This window comes from Cupressus sempervirens, chromosome 3 (assembly GCF_028749045.1).
Source record: "Cupressus sempervirens isolate cs-2001-9-10 chromosome 3, ASM2874904v1, whole genome shotgun sequence".
Lineage (NCBI taxonomy): Eukaryota > Viridiplantae > Streptophyta > Pinopsida > Cupressales > Cupressaceae > Cupressus > Cupressus sempervirens.
Window position 1 is genome coordinate 904,525,879 of NC_143120.1, and position 20,393 is coordinate 904,546,271.

The 20,393-nt window shown below is 37.3% G+C and overlaps 1 protein-coding gene across 1 annotated transcript; it reads right to left on the reverse strand.

Annotated features, from left to right (window-relative positions):
• Positions 1 to 3,178: 3,178 nt before the first annotated feature.
• On the reverse strand, positions 3,179 to 3,688 carry LOC149569716 (uncharacterized). Its single transcript, XM_089816983.1, has one exon. It carries the CDS (start codon positions 3,686 to 3,688, stop codon positions 3,179 to 3,181), a length of 510 nt encoding a protein of 169 aa, XP_089673109.1.
• Between the last annotated feature and the right edge of the window lie 16,705 nt (positions 3,689 to 20,393).

The window sequence follows — 20,393 nt, forward strand, 5'->3', positions numbered from 1 at the left end:
TGTTCCTGGCATCTGATGCAATGTCACAACTATAATATCCGATGCCGATAGGAAAAGTTATTTCATCTGCCCTCCTGTTCCTGCAAAGTTTGTTGATTTGATTAATTTTCCTGCATATTTCAATTAAGACTAGTTTATCATCAACAAATCTAGGTAACATCAACGGACATCCATCATAGGCAGCCAGCCGGATATAAGTAAACTTTGGAAATTGTATAAAAACACTTCCATATTTTTGCACTTTCATTGCTGCTTCTGGTGAAATCCTGAGCCCAATGTTCCCCTGAATTTCTCTTACAGTTATCATGGTGAATGAGTCATTCACTCTTCTGAAGTGGTGTAGGCTATTATCATACTGAATTTGAGGAAGATAATTATCAATGATGGTCGTGTCATCATAAATGCCCTGCCGGTTAAGTCCTGGCCAACTTTTGGTACTTGCAATGGTGTAGAAAAGGTATGAAGTCATATAAAAGTAGTCATTTTCCCGAAGTCCCATGATCTGTCTGTGTAGTGAGTCACTGATAATTTCAGCCCAATCAATGTATTGTTTTCCTTCATAGACAATATTAATGAACAGAAACATCCAACCTTCAAACTCGTGTGAATCTCGAAGACCAATGATCCTGCTCAACAAAGTTACCATGTTCGCCACATCTTCTTTCAATGATGATCTATGAATGGATTTGCCTAATTGAGATTTGCCTCTTCTCGGTTGGAAGAACCACGATCTTGCCACAGTATTTAAACATTGAGTTTGATTGGCAGTAAAATATTCCTTGGCAGTTCTTAGATTAACACTAGCATATTGCATCCTAGTAGGCAATCAAAAAATGATAGCAATAGAGGCAGGGTCTAGGCGGGCAATTGTTTCATTGTTCGGCGAAACAACTTCTCTAGTGCTGGGATGATAACCCTTCATGCACTCCAACACTAATTCTGGGCATTGTACAGAAATGGGATGTCCGCCTGCTTGGGCCAAGCCACTTTCCAATATTTTTCCAGCTAATGGAGTCTTTTCTTCATTCGCAAGGGATGACCAGAAGTCTTGAAGACAAACATTTCCCAAAATGGTATCACCAATATCTGGAAGCGTACTTCTTAAAACAAGAGCATAATTCGGCCTGTGATACTTATTCTTCATGGTTTGATTTCTAATCCTTTTCTCAAATATGCCGAATTACAGAGGAAAATAAGAATGCTGATTCGAGCTTGGGTGACTTAATGAGTGGAGGTTCCGAAGTCGCAGGTCAGGAAAGGGTATTTTGTCAAACATTTCGCGTACTTCCCTAGCACTCTACATGTCATGTTTGTGTCCACCACCCGCCTTTTAATCTTTGGCATTACGTCAAACAGATCAGGGGCGATCTTAGGAGCTGCTTATATCCCTTTGCAACTTGTTCATGGATCTTTTATTTATAGCGAGGTGGTGTCAACGGAGAGCGCAGACATCTTTCATCTCTCATGTGTGGAGATAACAGGAAATCGTTGATAAGGAATGGTCAAATATCATATAATCAAAGGCATTATTTAAAGCCAAAACTTGTCAAAACGAGCAGACTTCCTCCAATTCGCAATCTGGAATGCAGGAACAAACCTGCGAATTTTAGAATGGGACGTTTGTGGTGACGCCTTTATAAAGTTCCGACGGGAAATATTAAGAGCTCGTATCAACGGAGTGAGAAGGAAGAGCGGCTTTGGGGAACTGCTCATTGGTCTGGAATGGGCCTTATTTAATGCATACCATCAGTGTAGCCAGCCATAACATTTTAGGGCGTCCCTCTATCCAGTTATCCGTTGCGTCTACCTGTGCCTAGCTCCCTTATAATCGTAACTCGTTAGGAACAGAACTGGTGGGAAATGAACTCGCTGCCGCTGCTTCATTCTGCTTCCATATTGATCCAAATTCTTGGATTACATTTGAAATCTAAGGTTACATTCGTCCTTGCCCACATTGTTCCATTTTGTCTCTAGGATTCCGGTTGCTATACTTGGCATAAATAGCGCCCCAAACTACTATCCACACGTTCTCTTTAATATTCTCTCACGGCTCCTTCATTTCGCGTTTCTTTGACTTTGAGCATGGCTTCTACTGCATACGGCTTTAGATGTATTTAGTTAACTCCAAGGTACTAAAAACACCAATTTTGCAAACTTATAAAACCTTTGACTGCGGATTCATAACTGAATTATCAGGCTCGGAAGTAAGGGAATGCTGAATGAACTCCATTTTTGTTTTGATTATCTCTTGACAAGATGTCACTAGCTTGCCGATTGATTCTCTCGAACAAACTCTATGCTTGGAAATGGTATGAGAATTGATCTGAATGATCATGGGACTCGTGTTCCTCCAACATTATCATTCTGCGCTTAATTTGCTCCAGAACATAGACCATCGTCCATGTTTGCATATGCACTATGCCAAAAGATTTATATACAATTCGATGAATACCTTGATTCACATCCAAATTCACATATGGTTCATATAATTGGAAATTTTCAAGCAGGTTAATAACCATCTCATGGAGGTTAAGAATTACGCATTTTTAATCGCTATCATTAACCTATTGGAGAGGTTAGGAAAAACGTATTTTTAGTGGTTAACATTAACCTTTTAAAAAGTTAAAGGTTACGAAATGCACGTTTTTGAAGGCAATCATTAACCTTTTAAAAAGTTAAAGGTTAAGAAATGCACGTTTTTGAAGGCAATCATTAACCTCTAATATCTTGAGGCTCAGAAGCTGGATTTCGATGATCTCAAGTGTTGTGCGGAGCCGAGAATGAGCCGGAGACACGGAGGCTTAAAGACTCGCAAATTTCAAAGATAGAATGGCCAATTTGATGTTTAAAACTAGGCAAGTTTTAAAATTAACAGAGGCTTATAAAATTTAAAGAATTTTATAACTGGGCAACAGCTAGCTCTAACTAGGGACAAGGACTGACAAGGACGAAGCTCGAATCCAGAATGAATAAAGTAGTGCCTTATCCATTGGGCTGTGAAATAGAGTCATTTGAGGTACCAAATTACAAAAGAGGGAACACAAAAACCAAAAATAGGACAACAGAAAGAAAGGCTAAAACAACACCAACTAACAAGAGCACACCAAAAATGGGACGACCTATATACAAAAAGGTGTAGGGCACCTTCTACTGATGATAATGTTTTAGGTGTTGCCCATTATAAGGTAAGGGCAACGGGGGTACCGCTCAGGTATGCCAAAATAAAAGAGTTCTTTCCGCATACCTCTTTGATCTGGAACGGGCCTCTCCATAAGGAGTCAAATTTTCCATGTAATCCTTTTGGCTCTCTATGCTTATCCCAAAGCAAGACAAGATCGCCCTCTTGAAACATCCTTTTCTTAGCCTTTTTATCAAATAATCTCTTGACACGGGATTGATGTTCCTGAATTCTATCAACAACCATCTCTCTTTCTTCTTCCAACTTTGTCAAATACAACATTCGTTTCTCAAGAGCATCTTTGAATTCAAGATTCTCAATGGTGCTCTGTAATTTTAAGGTGGATAGCTCTAAAGGAAGAGGAAGAGCTAGCTCAGTTCCATACAGGATCTCAAAGGGAGAAAATCTCGTTGCTCTCTTTTTAGTGATACGATCTGCCCATAGTGCATCGTACAGGTGCTTGTGCCAGGATCTTTGATTAACATCGATCAGTTTTCGCACAATGGTCATAATATTTTTATTGCTTCATTCTGCCTGACCATTTCCTTGTGCAAAATAATCAGAGGAATGAGAGAGAATAATCCCGTATTGATAGCAAAAAGATGATATCCCTTGGGAAGAGAAGTTGGTAGCATTGTCAGTAACAATTTTGTTCGGCACACCAAACCTAACCAGAATGTTTTGTTTGATAAAATCGCACACCACTTCTAAAGTTTTTTGTTTTACTGGAGTCGCTTCCACCCACTTGGTAAAATAGTCAGTTTCCATCAAAATATGAGTGTGTCCAGCAGAGGATGCAGGATGAATAGGACCTATGAAATCCAAACCCCATTGTTGAAAGGGTTCTTCGATCACCACTGGTTTCAAGGGCAGTGCAGCCAATTGGACTTTTCCTTTGAAGTACTGACAAGAGTCGCACTTCTTCACCCATTCTTTTGCATCTTTGAATATCTCGGGCCAGTAAAAACAATTTCTCAAAATTTTGTAAGCTGTTACTGATGCCGAGTAATGACCTCCACATGCTTCATTATGAAATAACTGAAGCAACTCCTTTCTTTGTTCAGAATCAACACATCTCAAAAAAGTACCATCTATCCCTTTCTTGTATAAGGCGTCATTCCAAAGAATGTATTTTGCGGATTTCAATTTTAAAGTCCTCTTCTCTTTAAGTGATAAATGAGCAGTACATTCCCCATATGTCAAAAAATAGGCAATATTTGAAAACCAGTCATCAACATTACTAATGAATAAAACTAAAGGAATTTCTTCCTTCGTCCCTTCTTTAGAAGATCCTTCCGCAATTGCCTTACACAAACCTTTTCCCCTGACAAGCTTTGTAGGTTTTATATCGAGATCATATTCTTGTACTTTAGCTATCCAGGAGGCTCTTTTGTTCACGCCAATTTCTTGTTGTGTCAGAATAGTTTTCACTGCTGAGTCAGGGACAAACACCTTGGAGTGAGAGTTTAGGATGTAAAACCTGAACTGTTTCACTGCTCTAACTAGAGCATAAGCATTTTTCTCGATCAAGGAGTATTTTAATTCATGTTTCTTAAGAGGGATACTCATGAATGCTATTGGGGCCTCGGTATTGTCTTTGTTAGGTTGGGTAAGTATAGCAGATAAAGTGTTTTCGAAGGCATAACAATACAAATAAAAATCCTTGGAAAAATTTGGATAAGAAAGGGTAGGCGCATGAGCAATTTCAGTCTTGATTTGTTCAAAAGAAGCCTTACCTTCTTTTGTCCACATAAAATTAGTATTTCCTTTCATCATATCCACAATTGACTTTGTTATCTCAAAGAAGTCTGGTATGAATCTCCTTATGAAGTTTATCTACCCAAAGAAAGACCTAACTCCTGGTTTACTCATGGGAAGTGACAACTGTTGGATAGCTTTCACCCATTCAGGATCTATTCGAATGCCCTCTTTGGAGACAATATGCCCCAGTAGTTTGCCTTCTGTCATCCCAAATATAGACTTCTTAGGATTCAGTGAGATGCCTCGAGTTCGACATCGATGTAATATTGCTTCTAGATGATGCACATGGTCTCTTCTTTGCTTTGAAAACACTGTAAGATCATCAAGATACGTAACAATGATCTTATTCTTGAAATCCTCGAACGAATGGTCCATTTCCCTTTAGAAGGTGGCCCCAGCATTAATCAAACCAAAAGGCATACAATTGTAGGCAAACGTACCCCATGGAGTGGTCAAAGCGGTTTTATGTTGATCTTCAGGTGCGACACTGATCTGGTTATAATCGTAGAAGCCATCTAGCATTGACATGAGTTCTGAGCTAGATACCAACTGCAAAATATGATCCATGACGGGGAGTCCGTAATTATCCTTAAGCGACGCCTGATTCAAATTGCGAAAGTCAACACATATTCTTATCTCACCATTCTTCTTCCTAACAGGAACAATATTAGCTACCCATGTTGAGTGGTGAATGGGATAGATAATCTTCGCCTTAAGCATCTTATCAACCTCATTGAAAATAGCGTCTGCCACCTTGGGATTGAATTTTCTTTTCTTTTGTCGAAAGGGAGTTGAACCAGGTTTCAAAGGAATCTGATGTTTAAATTTCCCATCCATGAATTCCTTTAGATCTTCATAACCCCAAGCAAAAACATCTTGGTAAGAATTCAATAACCTTGTAAACTCTTCTCTCTCTTGAGATGTCAAACCTTTCCCTATTAGAACCATTCTTGGATTTCCTTGAGAACCAATATTTACTTTCTCATAACTCGAACAATTAGAAGGTTTAGTGTCCTCAACTTTCTCTTTCCTTTTGTCTTCTTTATTAAAAAGACTCTCTAGGGTGACTAATCCTCTCGGGATAACATTACCTTCCAATTGAATAACCTCAGGATCGTCTTCTTGTTTTCCATTATGATTGCGCGGTCTTTCAAATTTTAGGTCTGAAAATGGAGGCCTCCCCTTGAGAAATGCAATTATTTGCCCATCATCATCAAAAACTTGCCAGTGTCGATCATTATCAGGCACACTGGGTCTATGAATCATCTCTACTGTATAAACATCTCTGTTGAACTCAGGATGAGGGATAAGTAGAGACGCAAAGACTGCAAGACAATCTGCCTTAGAATTTTGTTCACGAGAAATAGAAAATAAGGAAAAAGCATCGAAATGCTCAATCTCATCCCACACTCTATTCCTATATGCCTTCAATTTCGGATTCTTTTCTTGATATTGCCTACATACCTGGTTGACAACTAATTCTGCATCTCCTAACACCTTGAGTTGTTTGATCCCTTTTCCTCTTGCATACTCGAGACCAAGTAGGAGAGCTTCATATTCCGTGGTATTATTAGTGGTCTCAAAAGCCAACTTGTAAGCTTTTGGAAATTTCACTCCTCGTGGTGATATCAACACTATCCTAGCACCTGAACCGGAAGAAGAAGAGCTTCCGTCAAACTCCATTAGCCATAATTCATTGGTTATATCAGGCATGAGAGCTTTAGTTACATCTCCTTCATTGGACATCATCATGTACGTTCCATGCCCAGTATCAACATATAATATTTCAGCTCTGGGATCATCTGATTTCAACACTGTATATTTAGCTTTGGGTTCAGGATCAAGCTTAACCTTCTTATTTCCAATAGGGATAAGGGCATGAGACATATCCATTTTGATTTCACCACCAAGATCTTTGCAAAAACTTCTACTCAAAAGCATCCCATAACTGGCAGGAATATCAGCAACCAGGATGTTTAGTTTTAACTTCTTCTCAGGATGTGCTGCAAGTGCTACTTGAGCATCTTTCAACTGGCCAACTAGCGGGACTTTTTTTTCCTCCATAGAATACACTTTTCCAAAAGGTTTATTCAGAGAGAGACCTAAGGCATGTGCTACCTTTGAAGGCATGACATTATCAGATGCACCAGAATCAATGATACTATTACTTAACTTGCATCCAGCTATATAAAGAGAAACATAGAAAGGCTCAGGTTTGTCTGACAAAGACGCCACAACAAAAGATTCTTTCTCAGTTATGGGCCCTTCCAAATTATCTTCCACTTCTAGAGAAACTCCTGATTCATGGTTGATAGTGATCTCAGGTGAACGTTTCTCTTTGCCAACACATTGGATCAACCTTTCTAATTGATGAGGGTTGGCTTTTAGGTAATCCAATTGAGAAATTTGTACTTTGGTCTTCTTGCAATGGTCAATAAAATCAAAAGAGTCTTCCATGGTGGGGGGTGTTTTACCCTTATCTGTCTCCTTTGCTTGAGAAGGCTCTTCTGGAGTATGCTTACGAGATAGAATCCTCTTAGCAGTCTCATCAGAGGCTTTTTCTTTTGCTTGTTTACTCCATTTTTCTTCCAATCTCTATCTCCAACTTGGTGTAGTCACATTGCAAGAATGATTTTTGATATGTTCAGTTTGGTCACCATCAGATTCATACTCCAAGAAATTTATGGAAGAGGTTCCAACAGCGGGTTCTGTCACATCTTCAGGAGCCACATATTCTTTTATCTTCTCCGCAGTCAAATGCATTTGCAGGAATCTAGCCATCTCAGGACAGTTTGCGCCATCATGATCTGTTGTTAGGTGAAAATCACACATAGCAGCTTGTTTACCAGATGATGAAGGATGTTTGATGGCTAACCTTGGTGTTGATTGGGGTAGCCACTTAGTTGGTCTATTTTGTTGGTATGGCAGATAATTCCTCCTTGGAATATCTTGATACAAAGGTAGAGGATTAGAGGGCAACTACTTTTTGAGCTGTAATAGATCATTAGCTAATTTTTGATATAAAGGATCAGTGGTAGTGACAGGGGCTTGTTGACCTTTTCCCTTTTGTAGATCACGACTCCATTTCCCTGAACTAAGCAAGTCATCTTCCACCTCGATAGCCAAGGTTTGCGCAGCCGCTAGATTAACGGGTCTTGTCCTTCGTATTTGAAAACTTACATCAGAAGGTTGAGCACTGATGAAGAAAGTCATTTGATTTTCTTCAGTGGGTCTTTTGTTAACAGGGATTCGATTCACCATCTGATTAAAACGAGCAATGAATTCTCACATGGGTTCATGAATTTCCTTCTTCATTGAAGTCAACTGGGAAAGGAGCAAATGTTCATCTTCAGCAGTCTTAAATCTCCTCTCAAAAGCCTGAATCAGAGTTACCCAAGAGGTAATTGATCCAGCTGGTAGCTGTCCAAACCATTCAGCTGCGGCTTCAGTAAGTGTTTCAACAAAAAGACGGATAGAAACATCTTCATATTGGATTGCAAGAACACCGCTAACTGTAAAGAATGCACTTATATGCTGATCGGTAGTGACTTTTCCGTCACCAAAAAACTTGGGAAGAATTTTTCAAGAACCAACGGGCATGTCATGTAGTTGGTTTCCTAAATTTAGAGGGCCAATAGCAGCTCCCCATGGGACTGGTGGCTGCGGTGCTTGATGTGCCATGGTCGGAAGAATGATATTCAAGGGCTGTAAATTTATAGCTGAAGGTACAATAGTCCCTGGCAAAAGTAAAGCTTGAAAGGCCGTAGGGGAAACAGTAGCCTTAGTTGGAGAAGAAGACCTACTAACAGACTTGACCTTTCTCTTCTTCTTAGGAGTAATTGGCTTAAAATCTAACTTTCGGAGGGCTTCAAAGTCTTCATCGACCAAACCCTTTTGTCTATCAACCCGAGTGTATGGTTTATCAGCCAGCTTAGTTGTTATTATTTATTTGCCCTTGAATATGACCAAGATTCTGTCTGTTTCTTCTTGGAATGACCACTATTCTTTCAATAACTACAATGTCCTGACCAATAGGGGCTCTTCGCAAGATTTCTCCGAACTCTTCTTCTTCTTCAAGAACTTGATTAACTTGATGATATTCTTGAATACTTCGTCTACACCTCTAGGCAAGAGTGTTCAAGTCTGAGATGATATCTTCCTGGGTGTCTTGAAAGCCAAGGTTCGGTTGGAGAACAGGAAAAATGTTCTCATGTGGAAGCACCATTGTACTTCATCATAGGCGACTGTCAATCTTTCGGTTCAGTCTCCCCAGCAGAGTCGCCAAAAATCTGTTGGTAAACAGATTTGTCATAGTAGAATTTGCCCAATGGAGTGTATGCGGCAAATCGTTCACAACAGTTGGATAGGCCCTTGATATCCGGCCTTCCTCTACGTTTTGAGGGGCAGCTCCCTCGTATGATATAATTTTTAACAGATTTTCAAATAAAGAATTCAAACTTTAAAGTTCTAGGAGAGAGTCATGGAAGACGAATGCACCACACGCCCTCACAACCCTCTATGATTAACAAGATTGACAACAGAGGTGCTCAAGAATTACGCTTGAAAGCAACCAATGTTATTAAGCACATTCATTATTATCCATAAACATTCGCATAGCACCACGAGAATGTCCACTACAATGTATAACAATTCAGATTTTAAAATAAGAGACCCAAATCAGATCTCATTTCATTTCCTTGCACCAAGAAAAACAATAGAGATTTTTTAATTCAGAGATAAAAAGTGTACATACTTTCCAAAATTTATCCCTAGATCAAAATTTCAGCATAGTGTTCCCTTATTTTTCCAACCAAAAAAGTCCCCTTTACAAGCCAAAAGGTATCCTTATATAGACATAGAGGTTAACAACTACCTCTCTAAGGTTAATAACCACCTCCAAAATATGAAATTTTGGAAGGTTAATTAACCTTAGGAAAATTAACCTATACAAGGAAACTTGCAAAAACAAAACTTTAGCTAGAATTCCTAAAAACGTTTGCATATACAATCACTAATTCTTCTAGCTATTAGCCCTATCTATCAGGACACAATTGATCTGTCTCGGAAAGCCCTGTAAACATCTTGGACGAGTATCATTGATTCATAGTTTGGAATGAACACGTTTTCCATCTTGAGTTTGGCTGTGAGATATCTATCTTGGATTTGTAATGACTCCTGCCAGTAGGCTGAAATGTTACAATCTCCCAACATGACTGCAACCAGGCTAAGCTTCATCATAGTTTCAGCATCTGACACACGGTTCTCTATTTCTGAATGAATCTGAACGCTGAAGGAATCAAGGAGAAACTGACAATCAACATGCTGAAGATCACTTACTGGCACCTCACCTATGATAGTAGAGATTAATTCATCTGTACTTTTGTCTTTCAGCTGCTCCAAAGAGGTTATTAACTTTTCAAACTCAGTGATCCCTTTGTTGATGTTTATCATCTTCCAACCAACACTTTTACTCCAGATACGTATTTGGTTGTCACTCGGATCAGCAATAATTTTCTCAAGGAGTAGGGTGCCCGTATCCAACTTGGCTATTTCCTTTAATTCATCGGCTACTTTTTGCCAGTTGGATTTATGTTCTTTGCTATTTTCTAGCTCCTTAGAAATTTCCTGTACCTGCGTGATGGCTTTCCCACATATCTCCTTTACTCCAGTTATAAGTTTTGAAGCATCTTCTATCATCCTGTTTATCCAAGCCTCGATCATTAAACTATATGACTTTTGTTGGTCAATTCTTTGAACAATAGTATGATCTAAAATACCATCAAGTCCTGTTAGAACTGGCGGGGTGGCCATGACTTGGGTATTAGAAGGGTTGCTGATTGAATTAACATAAGCTACCATCATTTGAAGTTGTTCTTTGAGTTGCTCTTTGGCTCTTCTCTCTTTCTTCACCCTTTGCAACATCTGAGCGGCAATCAATTCAAAATTTTGAAACTCTCTTTCTGCATTAGAAGGACTAAGGTCAATGTTTTCTAGAATGAAATCTGATTCAGATGCTTCATCAACATTCTTTTCAACTATAGGCTTGGCTAATTCCACACACAAATTGCCTGAAGTTTTATCAATAGTTAACCTGGACATCACTTTGGTCCTTTTCACCTTAGGAGGCTTCTGAAGAATGCTAGAGACCATATCAAATGGAGGTGGAACCAACTGAACAACTTTCTTCCTCTTCCGAAGACTATCCTGGAACCATGAATGTGTAACCTTTGAAACTTGTTCAGCACCTGTTACATTTTCAGCAACCATTATTAAGTCTTCCGAATTAGATAACGCGTCATCTAACTATGTAATTTCTATTATGGGCACATCAGGAGGAGGAAGACTCAAGTGAGGAATTGCGGCATCACGAGGGGATGTAACCGCAACATGTGATTCAGCAATTTGAGGGCTTCTTTGGTCTTTTTCATTCCTTCTACCTTTCATTCTTGTCCTTTTCCTTTGTACTGTAAACTTATCTGGCTGATTCAAATCTTCATCTTGATCTTGAGCATCTATATCTAGTTGTCGTATCTTCTCACTAGAAGTGGCCTCTATCACCATTTGAGATGATTCCCCTATATTATTTCTCCCCTCTTTATTTTGAGATTCACCAGTTGCCTTTTCGATTCTGACTTTACTGATCCAGTCTCTTGTTCTTTTAAGAACATAGGAAGACCTCTCTTTCAAGCTTTTCAATTCGGGAATTGACCAATCAATAGGAGGGAGCTCTAGTAATTCAATTTTCTCGTAATAATAAGGATCAACCAAAGAAACCTCATCATCATCTATGCCTGTTACATCAATGTCTAACTTGAAGTCTATTACCTGCCGTACTGTAAGCCGCATCCAATCCCTCTTCCTGACTTCGAAGTCATTTTCACAATCCTCCCAAAAGTATTCTAGAGTCGGGAAGTGACCGAGACTAGGATTTAACTTCAATTCATTCACAGCATAGTCCTTGCTATCATAAGGGAAATGCATCGTGTAAGGATGCAAATTTATCGTGGCAATAGATCTTTCAATGTTCTTGGCATCTGATGTAGTGTCACAACTATAATATCCGATGCCGATAGGAAAAGTTATTTCATCTGCCCTCCTATTCCTGCAAAGTTTGTTGATTTGATTAATTTGCCTGCATATTTCAATTAAGACTAGTTTATCATCAACAAATCTAGGTAACATCAACGGACATCCATCATAGGCAGCCAGCCGGATATAAGTAAACTTTGGAAATTGTATAAAAACACTTCCATATTTTTGCACTTTCATTGCTGCTTCTGGTGAAATCCTGAGCCCAATGTTCCCCTGAATTTCCCTTATAGTTAGCATGGTGAATGTGTCATTCACTCTTCTGAAGTGGTGTAGGCTATTATCATACTAAATTTGAGGAAGATAATTATAAATGATGGTCATGTCATCATAAATGCCCTGCCGGTTAAGTCCTAGCCAACTTTTGGTACTTGCAATGGTGTAGAAAAGGTATGAAGTCATATAAAAGTAGTCATTTTCCCAAAGTCCCATGAGCTATCTGTGCAGTGAGTCACTGATAATTTCAGCCCAATCAATGTATTGTTTTCCTTCACAGACAATATTAATGAACAGAAACATCCAACCTTCAAACTCGTGTGAATCCCGAAGACCAATGATCTTGCTCAAAAAAGTTACCATGTTCGCCACATCTTCTTTCAGTGATGATCTGTGAATGGATTTGCCTAATTGAGATTTGCCTCTTCTCGGTTGGAAGAACCATGATCTTGCCGCAGTATTTAAACATTGAGTTTGATTAGCAGTAAAATATTCCTTGGCAGTTCTTAGATTAACACTGGCGTATTGCATCCTAGCAGGCAATCGAAAAATTATAGCAATAGAGGCAGGGTCTAGGCAGGCAATTGTTTCATTGTTCGGCAAAACAACTTCTCTAGTGCTGGGATGATAAGCCTTCATGCACTCCAACACTAATTCTGGGCATTGTACAGAAATGGGATGTCCGCCTACTTGGGCCAAGCCACTTTCCAATATTTTTCCAGCTAATGGAGTCTTTTCTTCGTTCGCAAGGGATGACCAGAAGTCTTGAAGACAAACATTTCCCAAAATGGTATCACCAATATCTGGAAGCGTACTTCTTAAAACAGGAGCATAATCCGGCCTCTGATACTTGTACTTCATGGTTTGATTTCTAATCCTTTTCTCAAATATGCCGAATTACAGAGGAAAATAAGAATGCTGATTCGAGCTTGGGTGACTTAATGAGTGGAGGTTCCGAAGTCGCAGGTCAGGAAAGGGTATTTTGTCAAACATTTCACGTGCTTCCCTAGCACTCTACATGTCATGTTTGTGTCCACCACCCGCCTTTTAATCTTTGGCATTACGTCAAACAGATCAAGGGCGATCTCAGGAGCTGCTTATATCCCTTTGCAACTTGTTCATGGATCTTTTATCTATAGCGAGGTGGTGTCAACGGAGGGCGCAGACATCTTCCATCTCTCATGTGTGGAGATAACAGGAAATTGTTGATAAGGAATGGTCAAATATCATATAATCAAAGGCATTATTTAAAGCCAAAACCTGTCAAAACGAGCAGACTTCCTCCAATTCGCAATCCGGAATGCAGGAACAAACCTGCGAATTTCAGAATGGGACGTTTGTGGTGACGCATTTATAAAGTTCGGACGGGTAGTATTAAGAGCTCATATCAACGGAGTGAGAAGGAAGAGCGGCTTTGGGGAACCGCTCATTGGTCTAGAACGGGCCTTATTTAATGCATACCATCAGTGTAGCCGGCCATAACATTTTATGGCGTCCCTCTATCCAGTTATCTGGTGCGTCTACCTGTGCCTAGGTCCCTTATAATCGTAAAGGGCCTCTATATTATGTAGGGCCGAGCCACTATAAATTATAGGGCGGGGTCAACGTTTTCTACGAACTCGTTAGGAACAGAACTGGTGGGAAACGAACTCGTTGCCGCTGCTTCATTCTGCTTCCATATTGATCCGAATTCTTGGATTACATTTGAAATTTGAGGTTACATTCATCCTTGCCCACGTTGTTCCATTTCGTCTCTAGGATTCCGGTTGCTATACTTGGCATAAATAGTGCCCCAAACTACTATCCACACATTCTCTTTAATATTCTCTCACGGCTCCTTCATTTCGCGTTTCTTTGACTCCGAGCATGGCTTCTACTGCATACGGCTTTAGATGTATTCAGTTAACTCCAAGGTACTAAAAACACCAATTTTGCAAACTTATAAAACCTTTGACTGCGGATTCATAACTGAATTAGCAAGCTCGGAAGTAAGGGAATGCTGAATGAACTCCATTTTTTTTTTTATTATCTCTTGACAAGATGTCACTAGCTTGCCGATTGATTCTCTCGAACAGACTCTATGCTTGGCAATGGTATGAGAATTGATCTGAATGATCATGGGACTCGTGTTCCTCCAACATTATCATTCTGCGCTTAATTTGCTCCAGAACATAGACCATCGTCCATGTTTGCATATGCACTATGCCAAAAGATTTATATACAATTCGATGAATACCTTGATTCACATCCAAATTCACATATGGTTCATATAATTGAAAATTTTCAAGCAGGTTAATAACCGTCTCATGGAGGTTAAGAATTACGCGTTTTTAATCGCTATCATTAACCTATTGGAGAGGTTAGGAAAAACGTATTTTTAGTGGTTAACATTAACCTTTTAAAAAGTTAAAGGTTAAGAAATGCACGTTTTTGAAGGCAATCATTAACCTTTTAAAAAGTTAAAGGTTAAGAAATGCACGTTTTTGAAGGCAATCATTAACCTTTAATATCTTGAGGCTCAGAAGCTGGATTTCGATGATCTCAAGTGCTGTGCGGAGCCGAGAATGAGCCGGAGACACAGAGGCTTAAAGACTCGCAAATTTCAAAGATAGAATGGCCAATTTGACATTTAAAACTAGGCAAGTTTTAAAATTAACAGAGGCTTATAAAATTTAAAGAATTTTATAACCAGGCAACAATTCTGTTGATAAGTCTTGGGTCCTGATAATTCCATCAAACTGTGTCTGTAACTACTGATGTTCTGGTGGTGTTGGTTATGTTAATTTCATTGATATTTTCCAAACAAGTAGCTCCTTGGCTCTTGTTCCTGTCGAAGAAACTTTATTAGAACAATTAAAACTATCTTTTAAAAAAAATATAAGTTCTGAATTCAATGTTATATATTAATTTTACATAAACTTTCAAACTGTTTTGAAAACAAAATCAAGACAAGAAACTTTATTGCTTCAATCTGGATGAGTATTTGATTCCCATAGTTTTTTCCCAGATCTGCCTAAATAAGATTTAGGCTGGAAGAATGAATCTATTAATACTTGACTAAATATTGAATTTTGCCACATTCCATTATTTCATAATACCTCTCAAAATTGAATCTTAACACTTCAAATGATTCACATTTGATTCACAGTTGGAAAACTGAAGATACAGCATTGAAAATGTCATACATAATTTTTTTTGAAAATCCTACATGAACCCAAAGCATAGCTTATTTTATAGCTATTATATTTATTTTAAATAGTTTTTCTTCAAAATCTGTTTCAAAAACCCTAATCAGCACAAAAGTAAAACCGTTCTGCATGGAACGTCAAACACCATCATTTATTTGGATACAAAGGAAACAAGTCCAGAGTTCTGATTTCAGACGGATCTACCGAAGAATTCATGTGGGTTACACGAGTCACTTCCTCTTCCTGCATATTCATATATATATTTATTTCTCAGAAAGATGTTGTACTCTCATTCATAAAACACATTATTTGAAAGATGACCTCCAAAGGTGGTTTTATACCTGTACAGTGCTCTCTTCAACTGACTTCTTGGAACAGAATAAAGAAGGCCAGTTTCGAGGGCTAAGTAGAGAAGGCCATTTCGTGGCTGAAATATGCATTTATAGATTAGTTTCTAAAACAATGTAAAAAAAAAAAACCATAAGAATTTTTCCTGTCACTCACAGGATTCTGGTTTATCTCTCTTCCGCTTCTCTCTTGCAGCGGCATTCTGAAACTAGAAGAAGACATTCTTTCCTTCCACAGGACCGTAGCGCAATAGCTCTGGAGTGATCTGGTTTATATTCTCCCTTGACGGATTTCTCATTCCTCTCGCGAAGAGGGATTCCAGTATTCTCTTCTGAGCACCAGTTGGCTTCCATCTGCCGCTAGAGGTGCTTTCCACCACACTAGAAGACCTAGTAAGTCTAGAATCTGTGGAGGACAAAATAATACAATTATTAGACAAGAACACAAACAAGATTTTTTAATAGAAAAAATAATACAATTATTAGACAAGAACACAAACAAGATTTTTTAATAGCATGTGAACAATCTGATTCATTTTTCCAAAACCAGAATGAACCAGCTCGCTTACCTGCACCATATCCACGATCCATTTTATTTTGCAGCCGTAAACTTGAAATATCAGAACTGATATTTGTACCAAAAACTTAGAGACCTTACTCAGCTGAGAACCCCGAGTTACTTGAAATCTAATGGTACGAAGAGAAGGAAAGGGAGCTATTTGGTTCTCTAAGAGAGCTTCAAATTTTGGGGTTGGGGAGAGTCATCCACGGGTAATGTGAATTACAAATCTTTGAATGACTTATGAGGTATATAATGAGTAGGTATTAGGTAGGGTTCTATAAATTAGGTTATTTTATTAGGCTATTTTATTGGTGAGCTATTTTCAAAGTGCAGATTCAGAAGGAAGTATGTTTGAGAATTTCTTAGGTTGGCATTTGGTTGTCATACAATTATGAATGAAAGAATTTTACACATACAATAGATAACAGAAATTTCAATGAGTTAGGAGGTATATCATTGAGAGTAGGTGGGGTGTGATAAGCTAGATTGATTTATTGGTGAGCTCTTCCCAATGTGTAAATTGAGAGATAAGTAAATTTTAGAATTTCTTAGGTTGACTTTTTCATTGTCACACAAACATAAAAAGTTTATTTGGTAGTGTTAAAGAGAATGGAAGAGTTCTATGATGTGTAATGAAAAGGAATTTTCAATGATTCATGACGTATGTCAGAGTGAGTAGATAGCCCACACTATACTAGGATGATTTATTTATAATCTCTTTTAAAAGTGTAAAAACATAAATAAGTAAGTTTATAAAGTTCTTAAATTTACATTTTGTTGTCATACAAATTTGACAAGTTTATTAAGTTTGACAAAATAAGACCTTTCATGTTTTTATTATTGGTTGAGAAGTTTCAAACTATGAATAGCATGTTAATATCACATAGCTAAAATGCTTCAAGATTTCTATGAGGCTCTACAAGTACTAAAATCAATTTAAAAAGTCTATCTAGATATGATCAATGTTTATTTATGTTACTAGAAATTTTTAAAATAGTATAAATAAACTTTAATTGTTTAATATATTTGATAAGTACTTTTTTTATATATAGATTAAATATAAAATTAATATTGACTTTCTTGTTTCTAAAGCTTGCCATGTAGCAAGTATACTTATAGATTGCAACTTTTTATCAATAAATGTGGTGTAGAGTTTTAGATTGTAACTTGCTAATAAAGCATATCATCTTGTAAATGAAACTTATTGATAAGTGGAAAATATTTTCCATAGGGAGTCAAATTATGATATTGCTATCAGAGTTTCAAAGTGTAGTTTTTAAAGCACTGGGACTTCCCAAGAGGTGACCTCTATGACCATCACCTAGATCCAATTAGTACTAAGTGTTTCATTTATTCTCATGAAAAATGCACTACTCATGAAACATGGTTCAATTAGTTTGCTAAAAAACTACACAGTTAAATGTTGATAGCAATATCATAATTTGACTTTCTATGGAAAGTATCTCCTACTTATCAATTGATGGGCTTAAGGGGCTTTCTAATGAATGGGTTATAAGGCACAAGACTTGGTGAAGGTTTTGCAAATGGGGTTACAAGTAGAGTCAGTTTAACCATGGAGGAAACTCCATATTACTAGGATGGATGACCTCCCGGGAAGTCCTGGTGCTTCACCTCTGTGAGCATCACCTAGATCCAATGAGTGCTAAGTGTTCCATTGATTCTCATGAGAGATGGATTCATGTGAATCACTACTCATGAAACATTGGTCAATGAGTTTGATTCAAAAACTAAATAGTTAAATAGTGATAGGAATATCATAATTTGACTCACTATGGAAAATATCTCTACTTATCAATTGATGAGCTTAAGGGAATTTCTAATGAATGGTTCATAAGGCACAACACTTGGTGAAGGTTTTGCAAATGGGGTTGCATGCAGAGTGGGTTTAATCATGGAGGAAACTTCATAGTTAAATGCGGTCAAGCTAGAGTAGTTTTGGTATGGGTGACCTCCTAGGAAGTCCTAGTGCTTCACCTCTATGAGCATCACTTTGTCTCTAATGAGTGCTAAGTGTTCCATTTATTCTCATGAGAGATGGATTCATGTAAATCACTACTCATGAAACATGGGTCAATTAGTTTGACTCAAAAAGTACATAGTTAAATCCTGGTAGCAATATCATAATTTGACTCGCTGTGGAAAATAGCTCTTACTTAGCAATTGATGAGCTTATAGGGCCTTCTAATGAATGGTTCATAAGGCACAATAGTTGGTGAAGGTTTTCCAAATGGGGTTGCAAGAAGAGCGTGGTTATCCATGGAGGAAACTCCATAGTTAAGCATGCTCAAGCTAGAGTAGTACTGGGATGGGTCATGAGAGATGGATTTGTGTGAATCACTACTCATGAAACATGGGACAATGAGTTTGAGCATAGTTAAATCTTGATAGCAATACCATAATTTAAAATTATACCAAATCTTATGGTGCTTTAACTTTAATGAATGAGTTTTGATCAAATGTGTTATAATTAAACTTTGATATCACATTTAAGTTGAATAAGTCAATGCAACGTTACTATGCTCAATTTCATTAGATTTAAAAAGTCTGAAATAGACATTCATGACCAATTTTTATAGATAAAAATTCTTGTTGACAATGATTTATAAACCATTTTAAGTTGTATAAATTGTCAAATATATCAATTAAGATTATAAGATATGATTATTATTTTAAATGGTTAACATAAATATATATTTATATCATAAAGTGTCTTAAGATTTCATAAATAATATTTTAATACATTTTAAATTAGATTCTTTAAGGAGAACATAATAAATATATTTTGTAAATCCATCATTTTTATTAAATCAAAGGTCGATGAATGTTAGAATAATTATTTATCAAATTTTACTTTTGATCTAACTGAACTTACTAGTTAGAATAATAGAATAATATTTTTATATAAATTATTTTGCACTATAACGTAATAATAAAAAATTGATAAAAACACAGCTTTAATTCTTATATATGTCAAAATTGATCTTAATATATGATTTAAACATTAAAATATTTATTAAACATTTTGATAGTTAAATTCTACAAATTAATGTGTACTACAATTTTTTCATGCAAATAGTACATATTTTATATTATTTTATCTTATAAAAATTACATTTCAACACATTTCTATTATCAATAACAATCTACATTTTAGAAAGAAAAAATAATGGATGGAGGCAAGGGGAGGTGTTAGGATTTTTGATCTTTTGATAAAGGCAAGGGGAAAGACAAGACTAATTATTAGGGTTTGACAAATCTAGAACAATATAAGAATAAAAATATCTATGAAGAAATAATTGAAGAAAACATAAAGAACACTAATAACACACAAATTTGATGTGGTTCACCCAAAACTTGGTCTATGTCCACCTATATAGCCTTCAACCTTCCTATTATCTAGGAAAAAAATTCACCAACATTACAATAGATTATGCATCTCAGCCACTTATAACAAAATTTTAGGGCAACCTCTAAAATCAACCATTTTAGGGTATTTACAATTTTGATTTTATGTTATCAAAAAAGGAGCCACAACATCAACCCTACATGACTAGTAACCACAATATCAACACTAATGGTTGTGATGGGGATGACTCTAAAGAGGATGAAGAGGGCCAACTTTTCTTGCACTTTTTGTTTAAGTTGTTCCCTAATTCTTATATCTATTGGCACCACTGTGTAGGTTTGTATAGTATAGGGGGTTTGAGGGTCTGTTTGTTCCCTTGGTGAATGATCTTTTTGGGCTATTGGTTTTTCGTATCCAAGGGTTATATTTTGGTTATTTGGGAAAGGGGATATGCAAGTTTTCTATCCTAGGCAATTCTTATGGCTTATTTATCTCTCATTCTGACTAGTTTGTTGCCACATGTAGAGATTTTTTTAGTGCCCCTATTTTTCTTAGTTAGGGAATATCATCATTGAGTTGGGGTTTTACCTCATTGTATTGTGGGGATTTTTTCATTTTAAGGATTTTGTGTTGCATCTCTTAGATCTATCCTTTATCTCGTTCCCCATATTTTTCTCAATGATCC

Coding starts and splice junctions, on each gene's coding strand:
- LOC149569716 (XM_089816983.1), bottom strand. CDS start 3,688: ATGACCATTGTGCGAAAACTGATCGATGTTAATCAAAGATCCTGGCAC.